Below are 22,763 nucleotides of genomic sequence, written 5' to 3' on the forward strand. Positions count from 1 at the left end.
TTAATCTGCTCTATTAATATCTATATATTATCTTGTAAGGTGGTTGAGATATACGCGTGTAGAGGTGCGCAAAGTTGGTGGGGTGCGTCACTCGCTTGTACGCGTCACTCGCTTGTAAAACATGTTAACTCAAACACTCCTTCGGAACTCGGCAGACGGATGAATGGAGAGACGTATTTGCAGGCATGAGAAGCTGATGATTGTTCCTTATGTCATTGGTAGGAAGTATGTTGCCAGTGGAAGATACGATACCTACGGACCTATTCGCAACCTACCAACGCCAACTCGAGGCTTCAACTGCGTCATCTTCTGTAGCGATTCTCCCATGTCCTGATATCCCCCCCTCAGCGGCCAACACATACCCGGAGGGCCTAAATCACCCAAGCCACAACGTCTCCGTGAATCGTCCCATGCTTCGCGTAGTATGCCGTGTACCCTGTCGTCAGGCGCCATAGAGTCGAAGATATGGCGGAATGCCCTCATACTGTCTTCGAATGGCTCTTTGTTATTAGATGAATACCGGTATGGGGCTTTCTCCCAAAATCCGGGGATGGTAGATGCCCAGGATGTGCCAGACGGCGATCGCACTTCTTCGCCGTACCATCCTATCATGTCCAAAGAGTACCAAGGTATTGTGAAGTTGCCTGCTGGGTTGAGGCTATCCACAGGTTTGGTGATGGCTGCGAGGATCTTCTCTTCGTCCTTTCGATCTATCCTCGTCTTTTCATTGTCTAGGAAGCGCTTGTGGACCTTGTGGACGAGGCTGGACAGGGAGAGGAGATTTGCGCGCTCGCCGTCGCAAAGGATTGTGTTCGTGCCGGTTGGTATGGGAATGTCGTGGAGAGCTGCGTTCAGCTCGTCGAAGTTGGCGCCAAGAGTAATCGCAACAATCTCGATAAGGAACCGACGCAACTGCTCTATCTTGCATTCTGGTGGCTGAGCTTGCGATGGAGCGTGGAACTCGGTCTCAATTTCGGCAATTTTGGTGTACTCTGGTGGAGGACTGGAAGGTAAATCATGCTGCTTTATTGGCGACGAGGTGTTTGGAGGAGGAAGACGAGATACTTGGAAACGACCTAGACGGCCTAGACTGAAGGTTGGCATAATGGCAATATTCCAGTACAGCTGAAAGGATTTGGAGAAACTAGGAGATACGTGGAGATTAAGAAAACATGAGGAAGATTTTGTACATCTAATGAAAGCGCACTAGTGAAACCACGGTTCACGGTCGCTTGGGTCAGCAAAGAGAGGCTTTGTACCAAGGTAAAGTGCATGCACGGGTTCAATCACATGAAGGTAAGCGAGAAGTGACTGGACGAGAATCTTGTTGGTCTTTTTTGGATGGTACGAGCTACCTATACTATCTATGCTACCTATTCTATCTAGTGATTACATACATGATCCAGAGATGAGCACCGATCTCGTACCAGGGTTTTTGGAATGAAGTCTTGGTTTCTGATGTATTGACCAGAGTAAGTGTGAAGGCTTTGCAACGACTGTGTGCCAGACAGCAGCCAGCAGCGTCAGTACCGGAAGCATTTGGATGTCAATGCGCGATACCGACTGTTGGTATGGATGGTGCGACTTGCATGCGAGCCAGTGAAACAGCTGGAGGTTGTTGTGGCTGTGGTACAAAGGCACTGGGAGTGTTGGTTGTACGAACAGTTTGAGTTGCGTGTGAGCCATTGGAAGAGCGCTGTGGATGTGGTTGCGGTGGTCGCGGGAGTGAGGTAATGAAGGCTTTGACCAGGTATGAAGCTACATTGCATTCTTCCACAGCTCATTTGATGTGCTTTCGCTGCTGGTACAGATTTAAAAGTCTGCTACTTCGAGACGACATGGTCGCTGAGAAGCGTTGAGTGTTCAAGCACGGGCCATGGCTGAAGACGACAACGCCTGTGAGGAGGAGCTTTCCCGGAAGGTTTGTAGCCTCAGGAGTTGACATGGTGGGTGGCGAAGGCCGAGAAAGGTGGTTCAGCTGCTGATTGCGTATTCTGAATGTCTTCGCCAAACCGGAAGAAGTGAGGTACGAGCTGAGACGAGCTGCGCTCTTGGATGTATCGTAGATAGTGAGTAAGAATAGCCCCCGTTTGCACCACTCCCTTTCATCCCTGGGAGTGGCCCCAGGCCTAACCGCGGGGAGGTGGGGGACAAGGCCCATAAGAGTGACAATAGTAAGAGACGTAAGGGATACAGAAAAAAAGTGTTACATGTTATGAAAGGGAAATGGTAAAAGATATAAGGGATCAAAAGATAGGTGATACATGCGATGAAGGGAAAATATACTCAGGACGGATTGCGCTTTCGGAGGGTCGATGGGCCAGCGGCCCCAAGCCCGGATGCCGAGACAAAGCCCATGGCTTTCGCCTCTTCCAACTCTTTTCGAAGATCAGAGATCTTCTTCTCTAGCCGGGCGGCGTCCCCTTCATGCCGCTCTTCGGCAAGGCCCGACATCACCACCTCCCGCCCCAACCTCCCCTCCACCTCCTCCCGCCTACTCCGCGCCACATTGTTTGCCAACCTCGAGTTGGCAGCCTCGAGGTCCTCCACCAAGGCCTCTCTCTTGGCCTTCTCCCAAGGCCAACTTAGGCCGAACCGCCAGCCCAAGACAGCTGTGCCTAAAAGGCACAGACACAAGAAAATGCCACTACTGGCAAGATTGATTCCTATAGTGGCCCATAGGCCCGAACTGCAGTTGCAAATGCAAGCAGACATCTTAAGTTGGAACTAGCTACAACAACATTGTACAAATCAGCATTTTGAAGCAGCATTAACGTTTTGATGTAGTGTATCTTGCTTGATAGGGTATGGGTAGTGAAGGGAGAGAAACGTTGACATACCTTTGTTCCGTCGCCTTTAGCTGAAGAAGAGAAGAGAAAACACCACGGGCAGAAATCAGTATATCACGTCTCTAGAGCTGGCAGCCACTGCTGCGCAGCTGCTTCATTACTTACTTGCAATTGCATTTCACAGGAAGTGTGATCTAGAGCTCTTACCTGCTGTGTTCGGAATTGATCCGAACACCTGGATATTAGCAGGAGTAACTACGACAACAGGCAGTAAGGTCTTCTACTCGCATGTTCAACATAGAAGTAGTTGCCCTGTATACCTATCGGACCTTCGATTGTTCCCGTAGTTCTTATAGTAGTTGCCTTACTGATGTTTATCGCTAACATATACACTTCTATACTGACAAGCACACGCCGAAAGCAAGCAGGACAGACTACGACAACAGTACATAAAGCCTTCTACTTTTATTTTTTACGTGGAAGTAGTTGCCCTGCATATCTATTATACCTTCGATTGTTCCTGTAGCTGTCCTGGTAGTTGCCTCACTATTGTTTATCACTGACACATGCACTCCCACACTGACAAGTACATTCCGCAAGCAAGCAGGACAGACTGCGACAATAAGCCACAAAGAGAACTATCAACATCACCAATGTAGATGTAGGTACCCTGCACGTTTATCAAATCCGCGAATGCTCTCGTGGATATCTTAGTAGTTGCCATGCCAGCGTCTACATCTACCTGGCGACGGCTAATACGAATGCGATGTGAACTTGCGTAACTAATCATCTACGAGTACCATCTATGTCTATCCCCCTAATCAAAAGCCTACAAAACTCCACAAATCGAAAACAAGCTTACAAAAGCGTATCACCAAGCGCGCAACGAACAATCGAAACACCCGCGCGGACCGTGTCTCCAGCACCCTCAGCGTCAAGACTGGGGTTGACCTCGACGAGATCCAATGCGATGAGCTGACCAGTCTCGGCAACACACTCGGCGATGAAGTCACCCTCGCGGAGAGTCAGACCGCCGCGGACAGGAGTACCAGTGCTAGGCGCCCACATGGGGTCGAGAGCGTCGACGTCAAACGAGAGATGGATGGGCGTGTCGCTGCCAATCCAACCCAACGCCATATCCATGACTTTGCCGATACCGTGCCTATCGATGTCGTGCATGGAAAAGGCCTTGATGCCATGGTCCCTCAGAATCTTCTTCTCTCCCCGATCAATATCCCGAAGACCTGCAAGGTGTCAGTCTCTCATCTCACATGCACTCCATACCAGGGAAAAGGAACTCACCAATGTAAACCAGTTTCTTCGTGCTCAACCTGTGCTCCTCCTTAATCCAGCCAAACACATCTTCCCGCTCCTCCGTCGCCAGTCCCGTCAAGAACGACACGGGCATACCATGAATGTTGCCTGAATCGCTCGTCTCAGGCGTGTTAATATCGGCATGTGCGTCGACCCAAATAACCGCAATGTCCTTGCCCAGTCTCTCCCTTACAGCCTTGGCGGTACCAGAAACGGTGCCGATGGCAATCGAGTGGTCACCACCGAGCGTCAGCACCAATTTTCCCGAAGAGGCGTGAGCGTAGACTTGATCGCTGACTTGCTTTGTGACTGCCGAGGCGAACTTTGGTCGCTTCATGCCGCGGTAGTCTGGGTCGTCGGAGGGTTGCAGCTCCGTGTAGTTGTGCACTTGGCCGTCGTAGGTGACTTTGAATTCCAGGTCTTCTTCCAGTTGCTTGATGAGGCCGTTTTCAATGAGGGCCATGGGGGCGGCATCGACGCCGGCTTTGGGCTGGTGGGATGCATTGTTGGTTGTTTGGTCTAGGTAAGATGGGTGCGGTGGGAAGGCTGGCTTACCTGGCCGCCGCTGAAGCCGACTGCGACGATGCCTAGGTCATGCCTGTTTGGCAGGAACTTGGGCTGTATTGTGGGTGCGGAAGTCATTGTGCTGTGAATGGTGTTAGTGTTGTTATTCGCAAACGGATTTGTTGCACGAGCTGGTGCAGAGAAAGGGCTTTGTTTGTGCGTCGTTGGTCGCAGAAGTGCGACTTCCAGATAACCAACCACCACATTGCGAACCACGTCATAAAAAGCAACTGCTGTCATCTCTTACCTTTTTGTGATTAACCTCTATAGCGATTATCAAAGTGACAGGCTTAGCTAGCAGTGCAGAAAAGGTGCTTATATCGCAATGCGTACAATATACACGCTCAACTCAATTCGGTCTGGTATCGAATCGAGGAAAAATTATGGAAATACAAAACTACAGAATGGGTGCAGGCGGTCTGGCTTTTATCTCTGGAGCGCGCAAGCTCTTAGGTAATTGTGTGTCGCTGAATTTTCGTTCCATCGTGTACACCTGTACTTAAGGGAAACATCGATGAGGCTCTCGTCAAATTTATCACTTAGGGGAAGTAGTCTTTATCTTAGGGGACTGGTACCGTAAGAAAGCCCCCACTACCGCAACTTGCCGCCATGTCGCTTTAGGTAGGTCGGACGGGGTCATCGGTAGCAACGTGGCATTTTCGGATTCCCTAGAACTGGAGAAATGTTTCTGTGTCTGGAGACTGTGAGTAGGTATGCAGTGCGTGTTCTGTTCTCGCAGGCATTACAGTTGGCAGGTGTTTGGACAAGCCACTCGGGGGCGCGATTGGTCGGCTGCAATCGGCTTTGGGCAGCACGTTCAGCCGCGTCACCTACCTAGACGCGAAGCCAGCTGACCATTCTTACACACCTGTCATCGCAGTCACATGCGCTCCATCTCGTCTTAATCCCGACGCCGTCCATGTCCGTTCCCGCGATCCGTTTCGCGGCTAAAAAGTCCGCGAGGGACTGCACAGGCACTGTCCAATTGCTGTGTCATGTCAAGCCTGGGGTCAGTGCAGAGCGCGAGGGCATCGCAGCGGTATCGGATGAGCGTATCGACATATGCGTTGCGGCTCAACCAAAAGACGGCGAGGCAAACAAGGCAGTGAGGGAAGTTATTGCTGATGCGCTTCGAGTCGCAAAGTCCGATGTTGAAGTCGTAAAGGGAATGAAGAGCAGGGACAAGACCGTGGCTGTTCAGGTGGGCGTCAAAGGCACGGCTGAGCAACAAGTCAATCGCATCAGAGCGGTGTTGGAGAGCACGATATGAGCAAACGACGAGTTTACCAAAGCATTACTATTATATTAAAGTCATCAAGGAGCGTCGTATATACACCATAAACATATCCGTCCATCGCGTGATTGTTCATTATCCCATCCCATTACATCAAATAGACATTACTAACTCGTCTTCACCATAACCGGTGTTGGCGAGGACTCTAGTACTGCCACGCACCAGGCTGGTCAACCGCAACGGTAAGTGCGCTGAAGCCCAAGCAGTCGTCACCAAATGTGGCACCCGAGGCAACCTGGCCAAAGACCTGGTATCCGTCCGCTGTGACATTGGCAGCCGGGCAAGCAACAAAGCCAGTGTCAAAGTTGAGGTACCCGAACGCATTGCCGTTTGCGGGAGCAGTCCGGCTGAAGCCTGTTTGTTCGCTGCCCGCGGGGATGGCCGCGCTGTGTGCAGTGGTGTAGCTCAGCGCACCGTCAGGCGCAACATAGACCTGCTGGCCACCGGGGACCACGACACCGAGAGAGAGGGTCTGGTCGCCGCCAGCGAGGACCGTGGTGTTGCCCGGTGGGCAGTTGGCCGCGCCGACCGACTCGACCGGGCAGTAGGAGCTGGGGGGTCCGCCGCCGAGGTAGAACTTGTTGCCGCGTGCGGTGAGGGGGAGAAGGTGGATGGGCGAGGCAGAGCGTGACGAGATGACGCCAAAGTAGCCGTTGTCGTTGGCGGGGGGGGTGGGTGTCGCAGAGGGTTGGCCGACGGTGACGGTCGTCGTGTGCTCGGGCTTGGGGCAGGCAGAGGACTTGTGCTCCCATGCCATGGCGCTGGCAGCGAGGGCAGAGAGGGCGACTGTGTACTTCATCCTGGTGGTTGTTTGGGGAAGTAGAGTTGAGGAACCGAGTATTTTGGCTGAAAAGGGAGTTTTTCTTAGTAGCAGTAGTAATTGCTTTTGGGAGTTTGCTGAGAGTGATGTCCCTTTGTGAGCGCCCTTCGCAGACTCCTTTATACAACACGGATGGTGAGGGGTTTGTTCTGCCCGTCTTCCAAATTCCTACTAATCTGCTAAGTAAAGTAACACGACTATTTTTCCCCACCGTCATTCCTCGTATGCAAGCTGCAGATGCAGCGCTGCACAGTCCCTGCAGTTCCGTCATCTATACCTTTCGCAGTAATGTCCCGCCCGTTTAAAGCCCGCCCTAAGCATGTTTCAGGCGATGATCAACCCAATCAATATCGCTGGAAACAGTGACGCGAGAGGGACCGGACTAGCCGGCAGCGTTGCATCAACACACATTCGAGCGATTCAAAGCTTGTCCGACAAGGGAGCGTCATATTCTGACCCTGACGTACCGTTACCGTATTCCGTAGTATATGCATCTTCTCGTTGTCGGTCATCACCTCGTGTCTCAATGTCACAGGTTGCAAGGTTGGGGGAGTTATGGCTGGTTGTGTGACTGAATACAGTCGTTCCATGTCGGGTGCAGGCTTCCCCTCCATTAGCCACTTGCATCTTGCTTGCTTAAGCGATAACGGGCGGCGGTATGCACAAGTTGAGGCGGTGGCATTGGACTAACTCCGCACTCCGGTATCGATAGTCATAGCACTTGTTTGCTTGCGCGTTTGGTGAAGACGAACTGAATAGCTGCTTCTACCATCGTATTCGCACCACACACGTGATGCACGACGGAGGCTCTCCGCGTGGCGGTGGCTACAGTCTATACGACACCGATGAACAAGTACCACGGTACCAACATCGTGGCGCAGTACCACGAAAATACCTAGTTCACACGGCGAACACTCATCACGGCAGGAGGACCTCCGCCAGCCTCGTTTTGCCGTGGGATTGCACGATCCCCGCTGTTGGTGCCACACCCGCTACCTTAGTGCTCCTACACTACCGTCCCCATCGCCGCATCCGGAGATACGAGATCCACCAAATCTCGTATTGCCTCCAGCAGCTTCCTTTGGGGTAAACGTTAGTCGATACGACCGGTTATTTAGGGGTCGCATGAACAGAAGGCGCGAAAAGGGAAAGCGGTAGGTAGGGTTACGTTCCAGTAGCAGCTTGATGATGGCTTTGTGTTACAATGACAGAGCGTTATTAAGCTTATAGCTTCTCCGGAGAATTTAGGTCGAGTTGCAGTACCTGACATCTCTCACAGCAGCAGACAGAAGACTGCTCATGGCAGGCATGAGGCTACCGTACTTTGAGTTTTGCATGGGCCGACCCTCCGCCCCCGGTCGATACTATGGAAGATACTGCTCAATTCGGCAGAAAAAGATAGCACCGCAGCACAGATACCACGGTATTCCAAAAACAATAGATCGAATACATGCATGTATCGCACAAAATCGATATTCCGATGATGCAATAATTCACTAAGCTATTACGACTCATGCATGAGAGGCATTTACTCGGAGTACGTTCGCAGACCGTAGCGTCGGACGAGAACAGAGAGTGGAGTAACACAACTGATGTGGAGACGACCCAAGAGAATAGGAAGTGTGCAACTAGGAAAGATCTTGTGGACGTCAAGTTACGGAAAGGGCACATCGCTCGGTCCAGCAAAAGACGCCAAAGCCATCACAGCCATTCCGCAGATCAAAGCACAACTCTAATGATCAGAGAATAGAAGCACCTAGGCAGTCTGAGCTAAGGGTCTTTACTTTTCTTCGCAACGAAACACAGCTTACACGGACATTTCCAAGCATCGAAGAAGTCTAGTAAGCGCGCAATAGCAAAGACTGCGGGTGAATTGTAAGCTCACTACCACGAGGAACATCAAGCAACGAAGAAGAACGCGATTATGAGCCGTTGCACGACTTATCACCACGAACCTGAAGTTGACGTACTCTCTTATCTGTATGGAGGGGTTTGGTAAAACGTGGTGACGATAGTAGAGCTGCAGATGCATTATTTGCATTCACCATCCCTACAGCAATCAATATGAAGATGACTACTTCAGATAACGATTCTAGACATACGGCCTAACAAGTTGCCTTTAACCCAGTATCCAGAAGAGCATTCCAAGTACCCCAACCGAAACTACCGTGATAGAAGTATCATGGCTCAAGCGTAAAGAACAAAAGGAGATGCAACGAAACTAGCAAGTGCAACTACAAAGACCTCTAGGGTATCAAAAACGACGAAACATGAACCCAAAAATAACCAGCACTCACTCTTGTAAATCAAAATGCAAGTCTCGTCTTCCCCTTCTGTTCCCTTTTTCGCATTTCTACTCCTCTCCGTCTTCCTTCACATCCACAGACACAGCTTTCCGCTCGCAGTACCAGCAGCCACCCAATCAATAGTAGGGTGAAACTTTGCAACAGCCGGCACCGCCGTGATACCCTCGCCCCCCAGCTGAGCCAACTGCTGTCCTTTCGCCGTGTAAATATCAACGAAACGGTTCATATTGCCAATGCAGAAGCGCTGGACGTTGTCTTGAGGCGACTGCTGCCACTGGGCTCGTAATCTAGCAGTTCTTATTAGCAAAAAGAAAACTTTTTAAAGGGTAGCCGGGCAACTTACATGGTAACCCATCGTCCGGTCTGATTGTTATGCGGTACAACAACACTCGGTTCCATCTCCTCCTCCCCCATCTCCACCCCGACCTTCCAGTCTGCACAATTACCAAAGTCATGGATCTTGATCGTATCGTCATAAGAAGCGGTGGCTACCTGCCCCGCAGAATTCCACGCAGCATGCGACACGGACAACTTGCTCGTATGCTCCCCGACGAGCGCCGGCGACCGATTCTCCCCTTTGCCACTAATCTTCCTCAGGTCCCAGATCTTGAGCGTGCGGTCTAGAGACGCCGTGGCAACGAGGTGAGGGTGCAGGGGGTGCAGCGTGAACCCTCCAATCTTCTTGTCGCTCAACTGGAAGATTTGCAAGCCCGCTGCCTTTTCCTTGGGCGTGCGCATATCGTAAATGCCAAATTGACCGTCTAGTGTGGAAAAGTAGAGCGTGTTTGCATCGTCTTTTGATATTTCGAGTCCAGACAAGGGCGCCTCTTCGTCCTTGTCAGACGGCGCGTATACTTCCACCGCCATACCCTTGGCGAGGTCTAGTTTCCGCACACTGGAATCGTACGAGGCCGTGTAAAGCGCATTCGCATCGTGGGGACTGAATTGGAAGGTGTGAATGGTTCTTGTGTGTGGTTTCAATGTGGTGATGGTGGGTCCCTCCCTCTCCGCATCTTCGTCATCTTCCACTTTGACTTCTGCCACCTTTTGGCTCGCGTCACAGATACCTAGGTTGCCTAGCTTGTCGCCAGCAAAGACTAGGGGCTTGTCTGTTGTAGGATGGAGACCCATGGAGTATATACGCTCCGGTGTAATCTTGATCTCATTCGGCTCGAAGTCTTCCCATAGTGTCAGACCACTCATGCGTTCTCTGAGGGCACGCAGTTCCTTGTCTGTAGTCTCCTTCACGTCATTGTAGTCGAATGTCCGCGCATATGGATCCGCAGGGCCGACTGAGAGGAAGTTTCCACTCTTATCCCAGTCCTTGCCTGCGACGACTATGTCGCTGAAATTGAACGCATCACTAACGCGTTGTCGCTTTGCACGATCCGCAGCTTGCAATGCGACGTATTCATCCTCTGCTTTCCGCTTTGCGACCTCACTGTCTGCCACTATGCCTTTTAATCGAGAAGATGTTCTACGCGGCGCAACTTCTTCTTGCTTGATCTTCTTCGGCGCGGGTTTCTTCACTTTTGGTCTCGAAGGTACAGAAGTTTTGGCTTTGCCAGTAGGACCTAGGCCGGCTTCTGCCGCCTCCATCTCTAGGTTGCGCAGCAGCGCCTGCGTCTTTGCAATATTCTCCTGCCGTTTCCGCTCATACTCGCTGATCTCGACATTCTTCCCGCGCGCCATTGTAAATCGTCTACGATTTTTGTTTGGAAAAAGGCAAGGGGTTGATTTCCAACCTGTGGCGAAACGATCGACTGAGAGGTGTGGTGGAACGCGTGAGGCGCGATGCGCGTGCGATTCGTGGGGTCGCGAGAATCGCGTTTTCGGTCGTTGGATGTCGCCTCCAAGATTTGCGGGGTAACCGATGGGTTCCTGAAGATCGGATGGCGAAGGCTGTACGCAATGTCAGGGGATTTGTGGACTGTCAGGCAGATGCTAGATGGGATTTCTAGGTGTTGCCACTAGCGTACGCGGGCAGACGCGCTCGACGCGTGTGTCACGTGTTGACGTGTAAATCGAGAACTTGCCCTGTAAGAAGCCACACAGCTCGCTAATCTCCTAGGTTCAGGAACAATAACTAATTTCCACGTGGAGCAGTATCTTTGCCGTCGAGGTCTATCCCTACACACGTCCCGATGCAGATCGATGTTGAAACTCGACGTTGTAATTGATCGACTACCGACGTCAGAGAGGTTAGCGTGGAGATCTGATCGATTTCAGTCTTGGCAGATTTGCGGAGAAGAGAGCACTCGTTCGCATCGGATGATCCGAACAACTTCAATTGCACCTCAAACATGCCACCCGCACGACTAGCCAACGGGCTGCTCGGAACTTTCCGAACAGCCTCACTTCGAACAACATGTGTTCGTCCAGCAGCCGCTTCAACACAGCGGTGCCTATCCCATTCGTATGACTACGCTCAACCGCCGCCATTTCCTCCCGCCGAATCTGCGATACTTTCTTCCGCATACGCGCACGTACCAAATCATGGGTTTACTATAGATGCGCTCAAGCTCGGTGCAAGAGATGCGGGATATCTCGATGTTTCTACCAATTTGCTTCCCAGAGGTGTTTTCGATTTGATCAATTACCATCTCGTCACTCAGCGGCTGGCTCTACAGAACAATGTTCAGTTCCCAGAACAAGGAGAGCAAGGAAAGAAAATGGGCGTTGGCGCCAAAGTCAGGACCTTGACATTGGCGCGACTGCGAGCAAATGAACCCGTCATACATCGATGGCAGGAGGTAGGAGGATGAGTAGATGAGAGTCAAGGTTAGCCAGCTGATACTTGATAGGCACTTGCAATTATGGCCCAACCCACATACGTCCCAGCGTCCTTGGCCGAACTTGCAAGACTCGCGGACGAGGTCTGGTTCCTGTCTGGCGACCAGAGCGTGGATAGCAGCTGGTACACCAAGCGCGCGACCCTCTCTGCCATCTACTCTTCGACTGAGATGTACATGACGCAGGATAAGTCGGCCAACTTTGTCGAGACGGAACAGTTTCTAGACAATAGACTACAAGATCTCACCAAGGTTGGTGGGTTCATGGGTGGACTGGGCGAATGGCTCAATTACAAGGGTCATTCTGCCGTCAACGTACTGAGGAGCAAGGGCGCGCGCATCTGATTTTGTAAATGCAATCGACGGGTATTTGACCCGTGTGCTCGGCGCGCTTGACCGAACCTATTTTTTATATCATATATTTCGGTGTGCTTCACCGAGCCTCCTTTCTATGTTATATGTTTCTACTTTTTTCTCTTTCCCCTCGCTACACTAGCGACGACGTCATTGCACAATCGATCTCGATGAGATGTCAGATGTCGCAATTACTGTACGAACATGTCCTCCAATTTTCCCATACCTTCCAAAACCGTCGAACTATGGGGACACTAAGTCTGTAACTAGTGTCGGTGATGCTGTGGTGCACCTGATAGACTTACGAAACGATATTTGGGTTTCAGTTCGATGATTTGACCGGAAGGTGTTTCCGGAGCGGCCCTGCCTTGGAGTTACTGTAACAAGTAATCTGCGATCCGAGCTCAATCGGTGATCTTAGATAGAAAGTGGCATCACCCCACTCGTGAGAACAAAAAATATTCGCGGCGCACTCTGGGATACGGGCAGCAGTCATGGTCAGTAGCTCGGTCAAGACGGCAAACAGCTGAGGATCCAGACGTATCCAGGCGTGACGAGACCCGTTTGCAACGTATGCGTGAGAGGGAAGGATTGGCGCAGCGGTGCAGCTGGACCCTTGATTTGTGACCAGCCGCTCGATGGGCGATGCCCAGGGCGATTGAGCAGGGCGCATTCGATTCAAGTGCAGTAGCAGAGACGCCAATCAAACACGCGAGGCTCAGGAAGCCGAACAACCAAGGTCAGATCAGGGTCCAGGGAATCGATGTGCGCGTCCCAGCCGTTGCAAAAGTGACCTCATTTTTAGAGGGGATAGGCGGAGCTAGTTGTGTGCAATCTCGATGGAGGCAGGGCATCTTGTGCTGTTGTGTTCAGAGTGCCAGATGTGGGTCTAGTACCCGTCGCATGGACGCGCAGTGCAGTTGCTTTGACGGGGCAATGTGTACAGGTGTCAGCATCAAGCCACGGCCATCAGCGATTGGGAGATGAATCAGCGATGTCGAGGGGCATCGAGGCATCGAGAGCTGGCAAAGGGTCTCAGGTTGGCAGTCTCTGGGTTGAGAGAGTCGATGCAATCGGCGATTGCGCGGGTGATAGTCGCTTGCTTCTAGCCCCGGGAGCGCCACATGCTGCCTCTCTCCCAGGTACACTCGATCCCCATGCAGTTTCTTGGCATCGTAGAAATCGAGAGCATCGAAACGGGCGTCGACATGAAGATGTATGCCCATCATGGCCTCGAACTCACTAACCTACAATCTCCCCAGCCAACTTTGCTATTCGACAGCCCCGCCCAGCACTCGAGCAGCATTCACACTCACCACCTAGCGCACATGGAGAACATCCTCCCGGAGTAGACCCGCCAACCCTTTGCACCGCAGCCATGATGAACGAGCGTCCAGGAACCATTCCTGCCGCTGCGCAATCCCACCCACGCCGCCCACCAGCCTACAAGTCCGTCTCCCTCCGCCACAGCCCGCCCGCCTCGTCCAAGCGGAAAGCCAGAGCCTCGACCACGACACAGAGCTCGCCAAACCTCGCCAGCGACAAGGCCAATCCCCCGTCGAGCGTCTCGCCACAGCTGCTCTCCAACAAGACCAGTTCCGGCGAGAGCAGCGACGCCGGCCAGTGGTTCGAGAAGACCAACAACACGGCCAGCCACGGCAAATCGTCGTTTGTCGACAGTGAGTTGAACCACCACCCACCTCGCTGCCGAGCGATGCCTAACTGTGAGGTCTAGATGAACCGCCCTTCTTCCTCCAGAACTCGTCCTCGTCAGAGACACCGCCCGAAAACTCGCAGTATGCCCACGCACATCCCGCCATCCCATACCGCCCTGGACTTGGCCAAATGGGCACCGACGGCAGCAGCACCGAGGACTTCCGAAGCGTCATCGACGACCTGACCGTTGCCAACAAGAAGCTCAAGCAGAAACTGCGCAAGTACGAGAAGCTCTACGATGACCACCTGCAAGAAGAGAAGCTGTTCGAGGTGAGGTTCCACGGTCTGCCAGACCACAAGAAGAAGGAACTCGAGGAGACTCTACGCAAGTTCGCTTCCGAGCTCGATGAAGGCACCGCCAACGAGTACGCCGACATCTCTGCCTACACCCCGGCCCTCCAAACACACAACACGGCTTCTTCGACTTCCCGCTTCGCCGAGTCGGGCTATGCCTCCCTCTCCGCCTCTGGCCACAACTCATCCGCAACCAACCAAGACTCGGACCGCCGCAAGATGACCAAGTCCGCATACAGCCGCCAACAGCAAACTATCCAGTCGTACCTTCACGACATCCCCATGGGCCTGCTACCAAACACCAAGAGCGTTCCAATGACAGACAAGTCCAAGAAGAAGATGGTCGTACGTCGTCTGGAGCAAATCTTCGCTGGCAAGCGATCCGCAGCCGGCTCTCACCCCCAGCAGATGCAGCAGCAGGAGGTAGCTCAGTCGGCAGCTACTGCGGACCGTGAGCAGCGCGAAGCAACTGGACAAAACTTCAAGCCCGAGGGCCAGCGCGAAGCACGTATCAGGAACGACAAAGGTGCCGTTGCTGCTGCCGAGGACAACGATACGCCCCAGGACGAAGTTATCCACGGATTCCGCCCCAGTCTACATATCGAGGAACACGACTTTGCCGGCTCCGGCTCCTCCCCTGATCAACGACCTACGCGACCGCTTGACTTGGACCCTTACCGTGCTCAGGTGCCTGCCGAGAACATGAACTACATCCGCCATCTTGGATTCTCCCCACCAGACATGAACTCCGGAGATGCACCTCTCGGCCATGGGTGGATATACCTCAACCTGCTCATCAACATGGCGCAACTGCACACGCTCAACGTCACCCCCGAGTTTGTCAAGGATGCCTTGCACGAGTACAGCAGCCATCTCGAAATGTCTCGCGATGGACGCAAGATTCGATGGAAGGGCGGTCTCGACGTCACCAAGCACAGCAGTGGCAGCTCGTCCGAGCATTGGAGCGGTGCCTCACCAAACGACACAGGCTCCCTCTCGCCGTTCAAGCGAATGAAGACGGGCACCAGCGGCACCAGCAGCGATATGCTCGACGAATCCGAAAAAGCAAAAAGACAGGCTCGGCTGCAGCGCGAGAAGGAGCAAAACAAGTTCGCCTACAAGCCTCTCTTCTTCCACAAGGACGAATCGGAGAACGAGGACGACTATTACGCTTTCGACGCGGAATCTTCAGCCAATTATTCTTATCAGCCACATCCTGCTGGAAACTCTTCTGGCCTTAGTAGTTCGATTATGCAGAGCTCGAGTTCAAAGCCGAGGAGACGCGACGACGGACCCATGATCTTCTACACCAAGGCCAAATTTTGCACGGATCTGAGTGGAGACCGTAACGGTGCTTTCCTCACTATGCCTGGTAACTACCAACCCATCACAACCCAGCCTCTTGGCGCCAAACAGACCACGTCCCCACAGACCAAGACATCCATGGATCTATCCGAGCCCCGAGGCCCTCTGGACGCTACACCCATGGACGTTGACTCCGTGGCTGGTTCACGCACCGTTTCAAGCGGCGACGACCTAGGCTTTTCGCCTGAGGCTTTTCGGGACGACAGCGGGAACACTTCCCCTGAACTCATGGATTTCGAAGCCTCTGGTCTGGGCGGCGTACAACCAGAAGATAATTTCTCTATCCATGTGAGAAGATCACAAGTTCCTACCGCGCCATCGCATGGCGCTTCAAGGAGGATGTCACACTTGTACCCCAAAGCCATCCAGGACGCACTCAACTCCCGCCTACAATCTGAATCTCCCGAAGTCGAATCCCCGCGATCGAGCCCGCACAGGGTGATTGAAGAGAAGATTCTTTCGGCATCTCGCAAAAACCTGCCCTCGTCCACGCTCCCACCTGCATCATTCCTGCCCCTCGATTCCTGCTCCTCCGGCGACGTAGACAGCGATTTTGCATCCGATGCGTCTTCGGAGCCCGACAGCGACAGCGATTCTGGGGGGCCTGCGACGGCTATGCAGATTTTGAACATTGCGCCTATTGCTTCTGATGTATCAGAGGGCAGCGAATCAGACTACGAAGACAGTGATGATGGGTCCGTTGACTTGTTGGCGACGGCGAGAAAGCAGGATCCTACTGCTGTCAGGGCGAGCGAGAGAGAGTACGACGCTGCACTTGCGGATCGCCTTGCTGAGGATATTCAGGCGGGCAGTAGTGCGGCGACGGCGGGTGGTGGAAGTGGATTCAACTCTCCTGTGACGGGCGTCCGCGAGGCGGCTAGACTTGCAAAGAAGGCGAGTATGGCGGGTAGTAGGGCGGCGGGCCAGAGCAGCATGGGGGGGGGTGGAACGGGGGGACAAGGACAATATCACAATAATCCCCAGGGCAATTTGAAGAGGGCGAGGACGAGCGATGGGTTTAATAATCAGCAGCCGCCTAAGAAGAGTCCCAAGACGAGGAGGATGGGGGAGTGAAGAAGAGAAGGAAAGAAACGGAGAAAGAAGAAAGATTTTGAGCGTTCACGTTTGGGAAAGAGAAAAATCTCCCACATATGAGATGAAAAGGAGTTTGGATTGGGCGGTCACACAAGGGTCCCTTTTTTCACAATTGGGTCTTTATTCTCCATTACTTGTGGATGATTTCGCCATTTTGATACCCCCTTTTCGTTTTCTGTTTTTTTCAAGTAGGTTATAGCTTTTTTTCAACGACATATTTTGGTTTGACTATACATATGTATATATTTGACAAAGTATTAGTAGTAGTACTTATCAATGACAAGTTTCTACACAATATGAGTTTTTGGATCGTAGTGAGTGGATTGTTGGATGTTGGATAGTTTACTTGCTTTGGTCTTCCTCAACTCCTCAACTCCTACTGTGTCGAGTAGCTTTATTTAGGTATAAGGTTCAAGTGCGCTGTCGGTGTCAGCCTGGCTAAGGATATGCTTTATCCCGTGCGCTGATTAGTGGCTGTTCATTAATCAATTGTAGCTTTTTGTTCCATTGTGTAGCGGTGTAAGGCTGTATCCTCCTAGTCAGACACGGACCGGCACATGAGCAAAAGATATTGCATTGGCCGTGAGTGCTGTTACCACGATATGGCATATACTCCGGTTTCGACACTGTGTGAAGTAGGCTTTGCTGCGATACTGCAGAGTGGACCTGGGTCCAAATATTGCAGTTTCAGTTACATTCAGCCAAACAAGAGGGGCATAGCGTCCGACACTTGTAAGATATCTTTGTCGTTTTGTGAATTGCGGTGGTTACCGTAAGAGACAGCGTTGCGGCCGTACGAAGGGAACGCATGGGCCTCGGTACGGGAATGTTTCAGTAAGCTTACTTGTTGTTACCTTGTTCTAGTAGACTACAAAGTCATGAATGAGGCGCTAGTCTCCCTCCGCCTGCGCCTATTGGCCAACATCTTGCCAGCGCAACTTTATACCTGTACAACGTACAGTTTGTGAGGCGGGTCTGGAGGCCATATCAAACCTTGAGTAATCTTCACTCTTCGTAACTTCACGAACGTGTGTAGGCGGTGTATCTTCCTGGGTCATGAACCTGGGCAGTCAGTATATAACACCCGCTCGACATCATGACTTCTATCTGCCAAACAAATCTACCATCACTTTCGCACATCAACTCAGCACCGCTTACAATTCCCAAGAAACAACACATACACTCTTTCCTGAACAAGATGTACAGCCCTACCAATCCCTTCAACTCTCCCCTACTAACCCCCCACAGACCCATCTCACAATGCGCTTCCTCTCCCTCGCCATCCTCGCCTCCAGCGCCACTGCCTGCTTCCAAACAAGCCGGTGCTCCGCGCCCAACGGTCCCGACATCGCCGTGCAATCAAACGGGAAAAACGACCCGGAACACAACCAAGCCAGAGTCACGGTCGCTTTCAAGGACGGGAGATATGGACCAAACACTTTTGCCGGAATTGTCAATCATCTGCGTTGCGATGTCATTGTTAAGATTAGATCGCCGGCTGCGAATGACGCTTTGCAGTGCTGGGTCGTGCCGTATAATGAGCAGTGTAATCTTGATGTGTCGATTGCGGGACTTTGGTACCGTCAGTCTTGTACATCCTAGGGGTTCCACGCTGGTTGTTTGACGACAGTCGTTGGTGAGAAGAGAATGGGTTTTCGTATGTTGCAATTGTGACTAGGTCGTCATTCGATGGTCATGGTAGTACAGTAGAATTTTTGTTGGGAAGAGAAACCAAATGAGAGATATTCTATCTGAGAACCTGTGCTTTTCCGCTTGCCTTGCGCTGACAATGCGATTTGTCGTAATTCGATTATGATAGCTCTTGCCTCCTGGACATTTGACGTTGTAGGCCTCCGTCTATTTCGTCTTTGCGCGTCAGTGATGTCAGGATTTGGTGTTGTTATAGACCATCCCTCGTAGACGAAAGGCTACACGACTGCTATCAGCTTCGCATCGTCTCGTGGTACGAGTCCCTAGTCCACGAGTTCATGAGAGTAACTGCCAGTAGTCAGGTCGCAGTTTAGCTAAAATGATGCATATACTAACCCTGCGGAAAGAACATATGTCTGGTTGCGACAACAAAGGCACAGAGGTTGCACATGTGGGGAAGGAGGCTTAGCAACGGAGAGTGATTTGTTCGTTAACCCAGACCCGCCCTTAAGCACAAAAAGGATTAGTGCTTACTCCAAACGGCCTTCCTCAATGTCCCGAGTCTAGATTTTCAGCTCTTTCGGCCTTTCGCATGCACTTTAGAATGCAGCCATGCGCACAGCTGATCCTCTAAGCGATCTACAGGCGTCTTTGCTGCCTGATTGGCGCTGAACTTCTTATAGATGTGTCCCCTCCGTATTTCTGGGTTACCGCGCGCTTGGACTTCGCACCGCCTGACCATGCTTCTACTTCTTCTACCAACACCACGTGCACCAATACTGAGGACCAAAGCAGGACGCTGATTCAGCTCACATAGTCCAGCATCTGATATGTGCTTGACACGATCCCTTTCTTCCTTCATTTCGAATTCCCGCTACCATTCGCATAAGCTATGGGCCATTCCAATTCCAAATCCTTGGCTCAACAGTCGAACGCTTCATGTTCGCCCTCTACATCGTAAGAATTTCGGCACTTTTACACATGCGCCTCTGAATCGCTCGTGTAATTTCAGAATCCTGCATCTAACGAGTTCCTTTTGTGGGAAGTCGAGAACTTGGCAAAACCAGGTGTTACATGGTACTCTCGTGGAGACCTCCCTCGATGATGTTCCACAGTATTTCGCGTTGTCCTATGTTTGGGGCGATCTTTCACCTAGAGATGTCATTTTGATCGACGAACGAGAGTTGGAGATAACGCAATCATGCGGAGCTGCACTACGACGGATGCTTAAAGGCAAGTCTGAGATATTGATCTGGGTAGATGCGATCTGTATAAACCAGGCCGGTATGTGCACCGTAACCTTCCAATCTATTGCGTTGATCAAGATCTCAAGATGATACTCAGGCCGTCCAAGAAAGAAACGCACAGGTTGCTTTAATGGATGAGATTTACAGTAAAGCGATACAGGTGAATGTGCATCTGGGTGAGGAAGACGAGAAGACTGATGAAGCATGCAAAGCAGTGAAAAGGCTAGCAGCTGCCTGTATGGCTGTATTGGAAGCGGAGAGAACTGGGGTGGGGAAAGAGACAACGAGGAGGGACTACGACGAAGTTGCCGATGAAGTCCTTGGTAAGTTCTCTACCCCTGACCTGCTTGAAGGAATAGTAAATTGCATGAGAATGACTTTTGAGAATACACTGGCAGTCTCTTGTGTCTGGTTACAATCAAGTTGCTGATGTCAATTAGAATCTTCCCCAGAATTTCCGTTTAGCAAACTCTACCCTTTGTTTCGCTTGCCCTGGTTCTGGAGAGTCTGGGTCTTCCAAGAGGTTGTACTAGCACGAAGAGTAGTATACTATTGTGGGGAACACACATTCGACTTTATGGACCTGCAATACGCAGCGGATTTCACACTTGTTCCATATTCAAAGCTGGATATAATAGCACTCCGCTGGAGAACGTATATCCGCGGTCATCGTTGGGCCATGTACCATCTTTGGCAACAAGAGCAGGGAACAGACACGAATGTCGATTATTCAGAACTTCTCATGACAACAGCAGATCTGAATGCTACACGACCAGAAGATCAGATCTATGGGATGTATGGGTGTGCTAAGAGATTAAGATTGGATTGGCCAGCTCCAGACTACAAGAAAAGTGTTGCTCAGATTTATACTGAAGCTACAGTTGCTTCTTTTCGGAAAGACAAAGATCTCAAAATTATGACGATGGCCATAGGTCCAGCGGTCGGAAAATCAGGATTTCCATCTTGGGTGCCGGACTTCTCCGGGTCTACAAGTACACCCAGTCTATTGAAGCCGCCAGAATTGGCTACAGGATTTGCTACGGACAAACAGTGTTCTGGGGCGTCTCAATGTATGTGGAATTTCATCCTAGACGGAAGGCACCTCGAAGTCAAAGGAAGAAGATTCGACTACGTCGCGGCTGTCAGCGAACCTTGGCGCGCCGTACCTCCCCTGACAAACACTGAAAACATGTCCACCATTGAGGTTGCGTATCAGAACGTCGAGAGATTCATAAGCTGTATTGACTCCTCGTTCGAAGTCGCCTTACAACGTAACAAGAATCGTGACAGCAGCACGAATCTTGCGGACGAACTCGTGGCAATCTTAGACCTTGCTGGTCTTTTCGAAAGCGCGTACTCTGATTTCCAATCTCTTGATCGAGTAGCCGAAAATATCTCTCTAATAACCCACACAAGAAAGAGCGATGGAGACTTAATCACATATCAGATTGATCGCGAGGACGACAATTTCGAAGCGATCGATGAATTTTCCAGTACAATGCACCTATTCCAATGGACTTTGGTTTTCCATACAGCAAACAAATTCTGCATGGGCATCAGTAATTACAATGTCAAGGTCGGAGATTTGTTGGTTGTATTCCATGGTATGAAGGTGCCCTGTCTTATAAGGCCTTGTGCAGGGGGTTTCAACTTCATTGGTCATGCTTTTGTGGAAGGGATTCTGAACGGCGAGTTTTGGGAAAGAGGATCAGACGAGGACGATGAGTGGTTCACCCTGATATAGAATTTATCTTGGACCTACACGAGGTCTTTCGTCTCGGCCATCCATGGCATGAAACTGGTTCAACGTTGGTGTCACACTTGTGGTTGAACATTTTGGTGCTTGTCAGTCCTAGTCATAGATTTATTGAAGCCATAATAGAAGGACAGTGAATGGAGTGAGGTTAGATTTATCGATCACCTAGTCAAACGAGTAGGAGATAGTATGTTGCTTTATGCTACTAAGCTTATGAACGAGGCTAAGCGACACAATAAGGGAGATTAAAACCCTACTCTAAAATGTTAAATCAATTGAGAGAGCCCTAAAGGAGACACAGCTTATATAATGGCGTGATGAATGCATCTTACCCCGCACGAGGCTGCGTTGAGTGTCAGCTGCTAAATTTAGAATAGATCCTGTTACGTCTTGCAATTACTACCTGAGGCTTCTTGCCAAGGCTTTCTTAAAGGCCAGCTTTTTCTCAGCTGAACTTGTATCTATTGTTGCCCAACTCCTTATCAACTCGCTATTACACCTTCATTGTCTAAAGTCCTACTTCTTTGCAATAAGAACACTTCGGCCAAGCTTAGCCCACAACATTCTACGTTCATTGTAGCCTGAGTTTCTGATGGAGCCTGTCAGCCTTACTCTTGGTGCAGTTTCCCTGGCTGGCCTTTTCTCTCTGTGTATACAATGTTTCGATCTGATTGAAATTGGCCGGAAGACTAGCGTGGACTATGAGATTATGGTTGTGAAGCTCAGTATAGAGAAGCGGCGATTGATGGTCTGGGGCGAAGCAGTGGGTATACTCAGGCCGGATCAGGACCGAGATCCTCTTCTGGATGACCTGGAAACGCGGACACTGGTCGAGAGAATACTATCAAACGTTCAGAGACTGTTCGATGAAACGCAGAATCTAAAGTCGAAGTATGGTCTGGAGAAAACATCCTCAACGCAAAATAGTTCGAAAGCAATAGTTCAGGGCAGCGCGGTTTGCTCGCTGTCTTTTGAGAGCTCACCACTGGTCCAATTTCATACGGGATTCTCTGAGCATATTAGAAAAGTAGGGCTTGTGGAGAAGACTCGTTGGGCCATTCGGGATTCAAAGAAGTTTGCCGCCTTGATTCAAGATTTGAAGGATTTGCTGGATGGGCTTGGTGAGATCACAATATCTTCCAGATCAACGATACTCAAGGGACAGCTTATTCGGGAAGAGACGCAATCAATGTCGGATCTCAAGATGCTGACAGTTATTGAGCAGACGTGTTCCGATACAGATTGGAGGAGTTCTGCGATTTCTGCGAGCACCTACTTTGACAATCAGAATCGGCTAACACCTGAGGGGCGAGAAGATATCCAAAAGTGGATGCAGGTTTGTCCTCGCCAAGAAGTTGCAGAAGGAATATCTCCAGGTCAGGATCATGGTCAAATGCTGCCAGATAT

At 51.1% G+C, this 22,763-nt stretch overlaps 9 protein-coding genes across 9 annotated transcripts; 5 read left to right on the forward strand and 4 right to left on the reverse strand.

Moving 5' to 3' along the window:
* Positions 1 to 275: 275 nt before the first annotated feature.
* Positions 276 to 1,104, reverse strand: AA0111_g11745 (hypothetical protein; the record flags this gene model as incomplete). Its single annotated transcript, XM_028645645.1, has 1 exon — positions 276 to 1,104. A coding segment is annotated over one exon (829 nt), but the record flags the coding sequence as incomplete, so codon positions are not given.
* Positions 1,105 to 3,647: 2,543 nt separating this feature from the next.
* Positions 3,648 to 4,745, reverse strand: AA0111_g11746 (Arginase; the record flags this gene model as incomplete). The annotated part of the gene is made up of 3 exons (XM_028645646.1): positions 3,648 to 4,033; positions 4,092 to 4,593; positions 4,659 to 4,745. 3 exons carry the CDS (start codon positions 4,743 to 4,745, stop codon positions 3,648 to 3,650), a joined length of 975 nt encoding a protein of 324 aa, XP_028500652.1.
* An 841-nt stretch (positions 4,746 to 5,586) lies between these two features.
* AA0111_g11747 (hypothetical protein) lies at positions 5,587 to 5,937 on the forward strand (the record flags this gene model as incomplete). Its single annotated transcript, XM_028645647.1, has 1 exon — positions 5,587 to 5,937. One exon carries the CDS (start codon positions 5,587 to 5,589, stop codon positions 5,935 to 5,937), a length of 351 nt encoding a protein of 116 aa, XP_028500653.1.
* Positions 5,938 to 6,106: 169 nt separating this feature from the next.
* AA0111_g11748 (hypothetical protein) lies at positions 6,107 to 6,760 on the reverse strand (the record flags this gene model as incomplete). Its single annotated transcript, XM_028645648.1, has 1 exon — positions 6,107 to 6,760. The coding sequence occupies one exon, from the start codon at positions 6,758 to 6,760 to the stop codon at positions 6,107 to 6,109; it is 654 nt and encodes a 217-aa protein (XP_028500650.1).
* A 2,394-nt stretch (positions 6,761 to 9,154) lies between these two features.
* Positions 9,155 to 10,779, reverse strand: AA0111_g11749 (DNA damage-binding protein; the record flags this gene model as incomplete). The annotated part of the gene is made up of 2 exons (XM_028645649.1): positions 9,155 to 9,374; positions 9,431 to 10,779. 2 exons carry the CDS (start codon positions 10,777 to 10,779, stop codon positions 9,155 to 9,157), a joined length of 1,569 nt encoding a protein of 522 aa, XP_028500651.1.
* A 611-nt stretch (positions 10,780 to 11,390) lies between these two features.
* Positions 11,391 to 12,224, forward strand: AA0111_g11750 (hypothetical protein; the record flags this gene model as incomplete). The annotated part of the gene is made up of 2 exons (XM_028645651.1): positions 11,391 to 11,840; positions 11,892 to 12,224. 2 exons carry the CDS (start codon positions 11,391 to 11,393, stop codon positions 12,222 to 12,224), a joined length of 783 nt encoding a protein of 260 aa, XP_028500626.1.
* A 1,387-nt stretch (positions 12,225 to 13,611) lies between these two features.
* Positions 13,612 to 16,682, forward strand: AA0111_g11751 (hypothetical protein; the record flags this gene model as incomplete). The annotated part of the gene is made up of 2 exons (XM_028645652.1): positions 13,612 to 13,912; positions 13,969 to 16,682. The coding sequence occupies 2 exons, from the start codon at positions 13,612 to 13,614 to the stop codon at positions 16,680 to 16,682; spliced, it is 3,015 nt and encodes a 1,004-aa protein (XP_028500625.1).
* A 1,281-nt stretch (positions 16,683 to 17,963) lies between these two features.
* On the forward strand, positions 17,964 to 18,305 carry AA0111_g11752 (hypothetical protein; the record flags this gene model as incomplete). Its single annotated transcript, XM_028645653.1, has 1 exon — positions 17,964 to 18,305. The coding sequence occupies one exon, from the start codon at positions 17,964 to 17,966 to the stop codon at positions 18,303 to 18,305; it is 342 nt and encodes a 113-aa protein (XP_028500628.1).
* A 1,872-nt stretch (positions 18,306 to 20,177) lies between these two features.
* On the forward strand, positions 20,178 to 21,344 carry AA0111_g11753 (hypothetical protein; the record flags this gene model as incomplete). Its single annotated transcript, XM_028645654.1, has 1 exon — positions 20,178 to 21,344. The coding sequence occupies one exon, from the start codon at positions 20,178 to 20,180 to the stop codon at positions 21,342 to 21,344; it is 1,167 nt and encodes a 388-aa protein (XP_028500627.1).
* Positions 21,345 to 22,763: the final 1,419 nt, after the last annotated feature.

The sequence above is a fragment of the Alternaria arborescens genome (genome assembly GCF_004154835.1).
Source record: "Alternaria arborescens strain FERA 675 chromosome Unknown contig_57, whole genome shotgun sequence".
NCBI classification, from domain to species: Eukaryota; Fungi; Ascomycota; class Dothideomycetes; order Pleosporales; family Pleosporaceae; genus Alternaria; species Alternaria arborescens.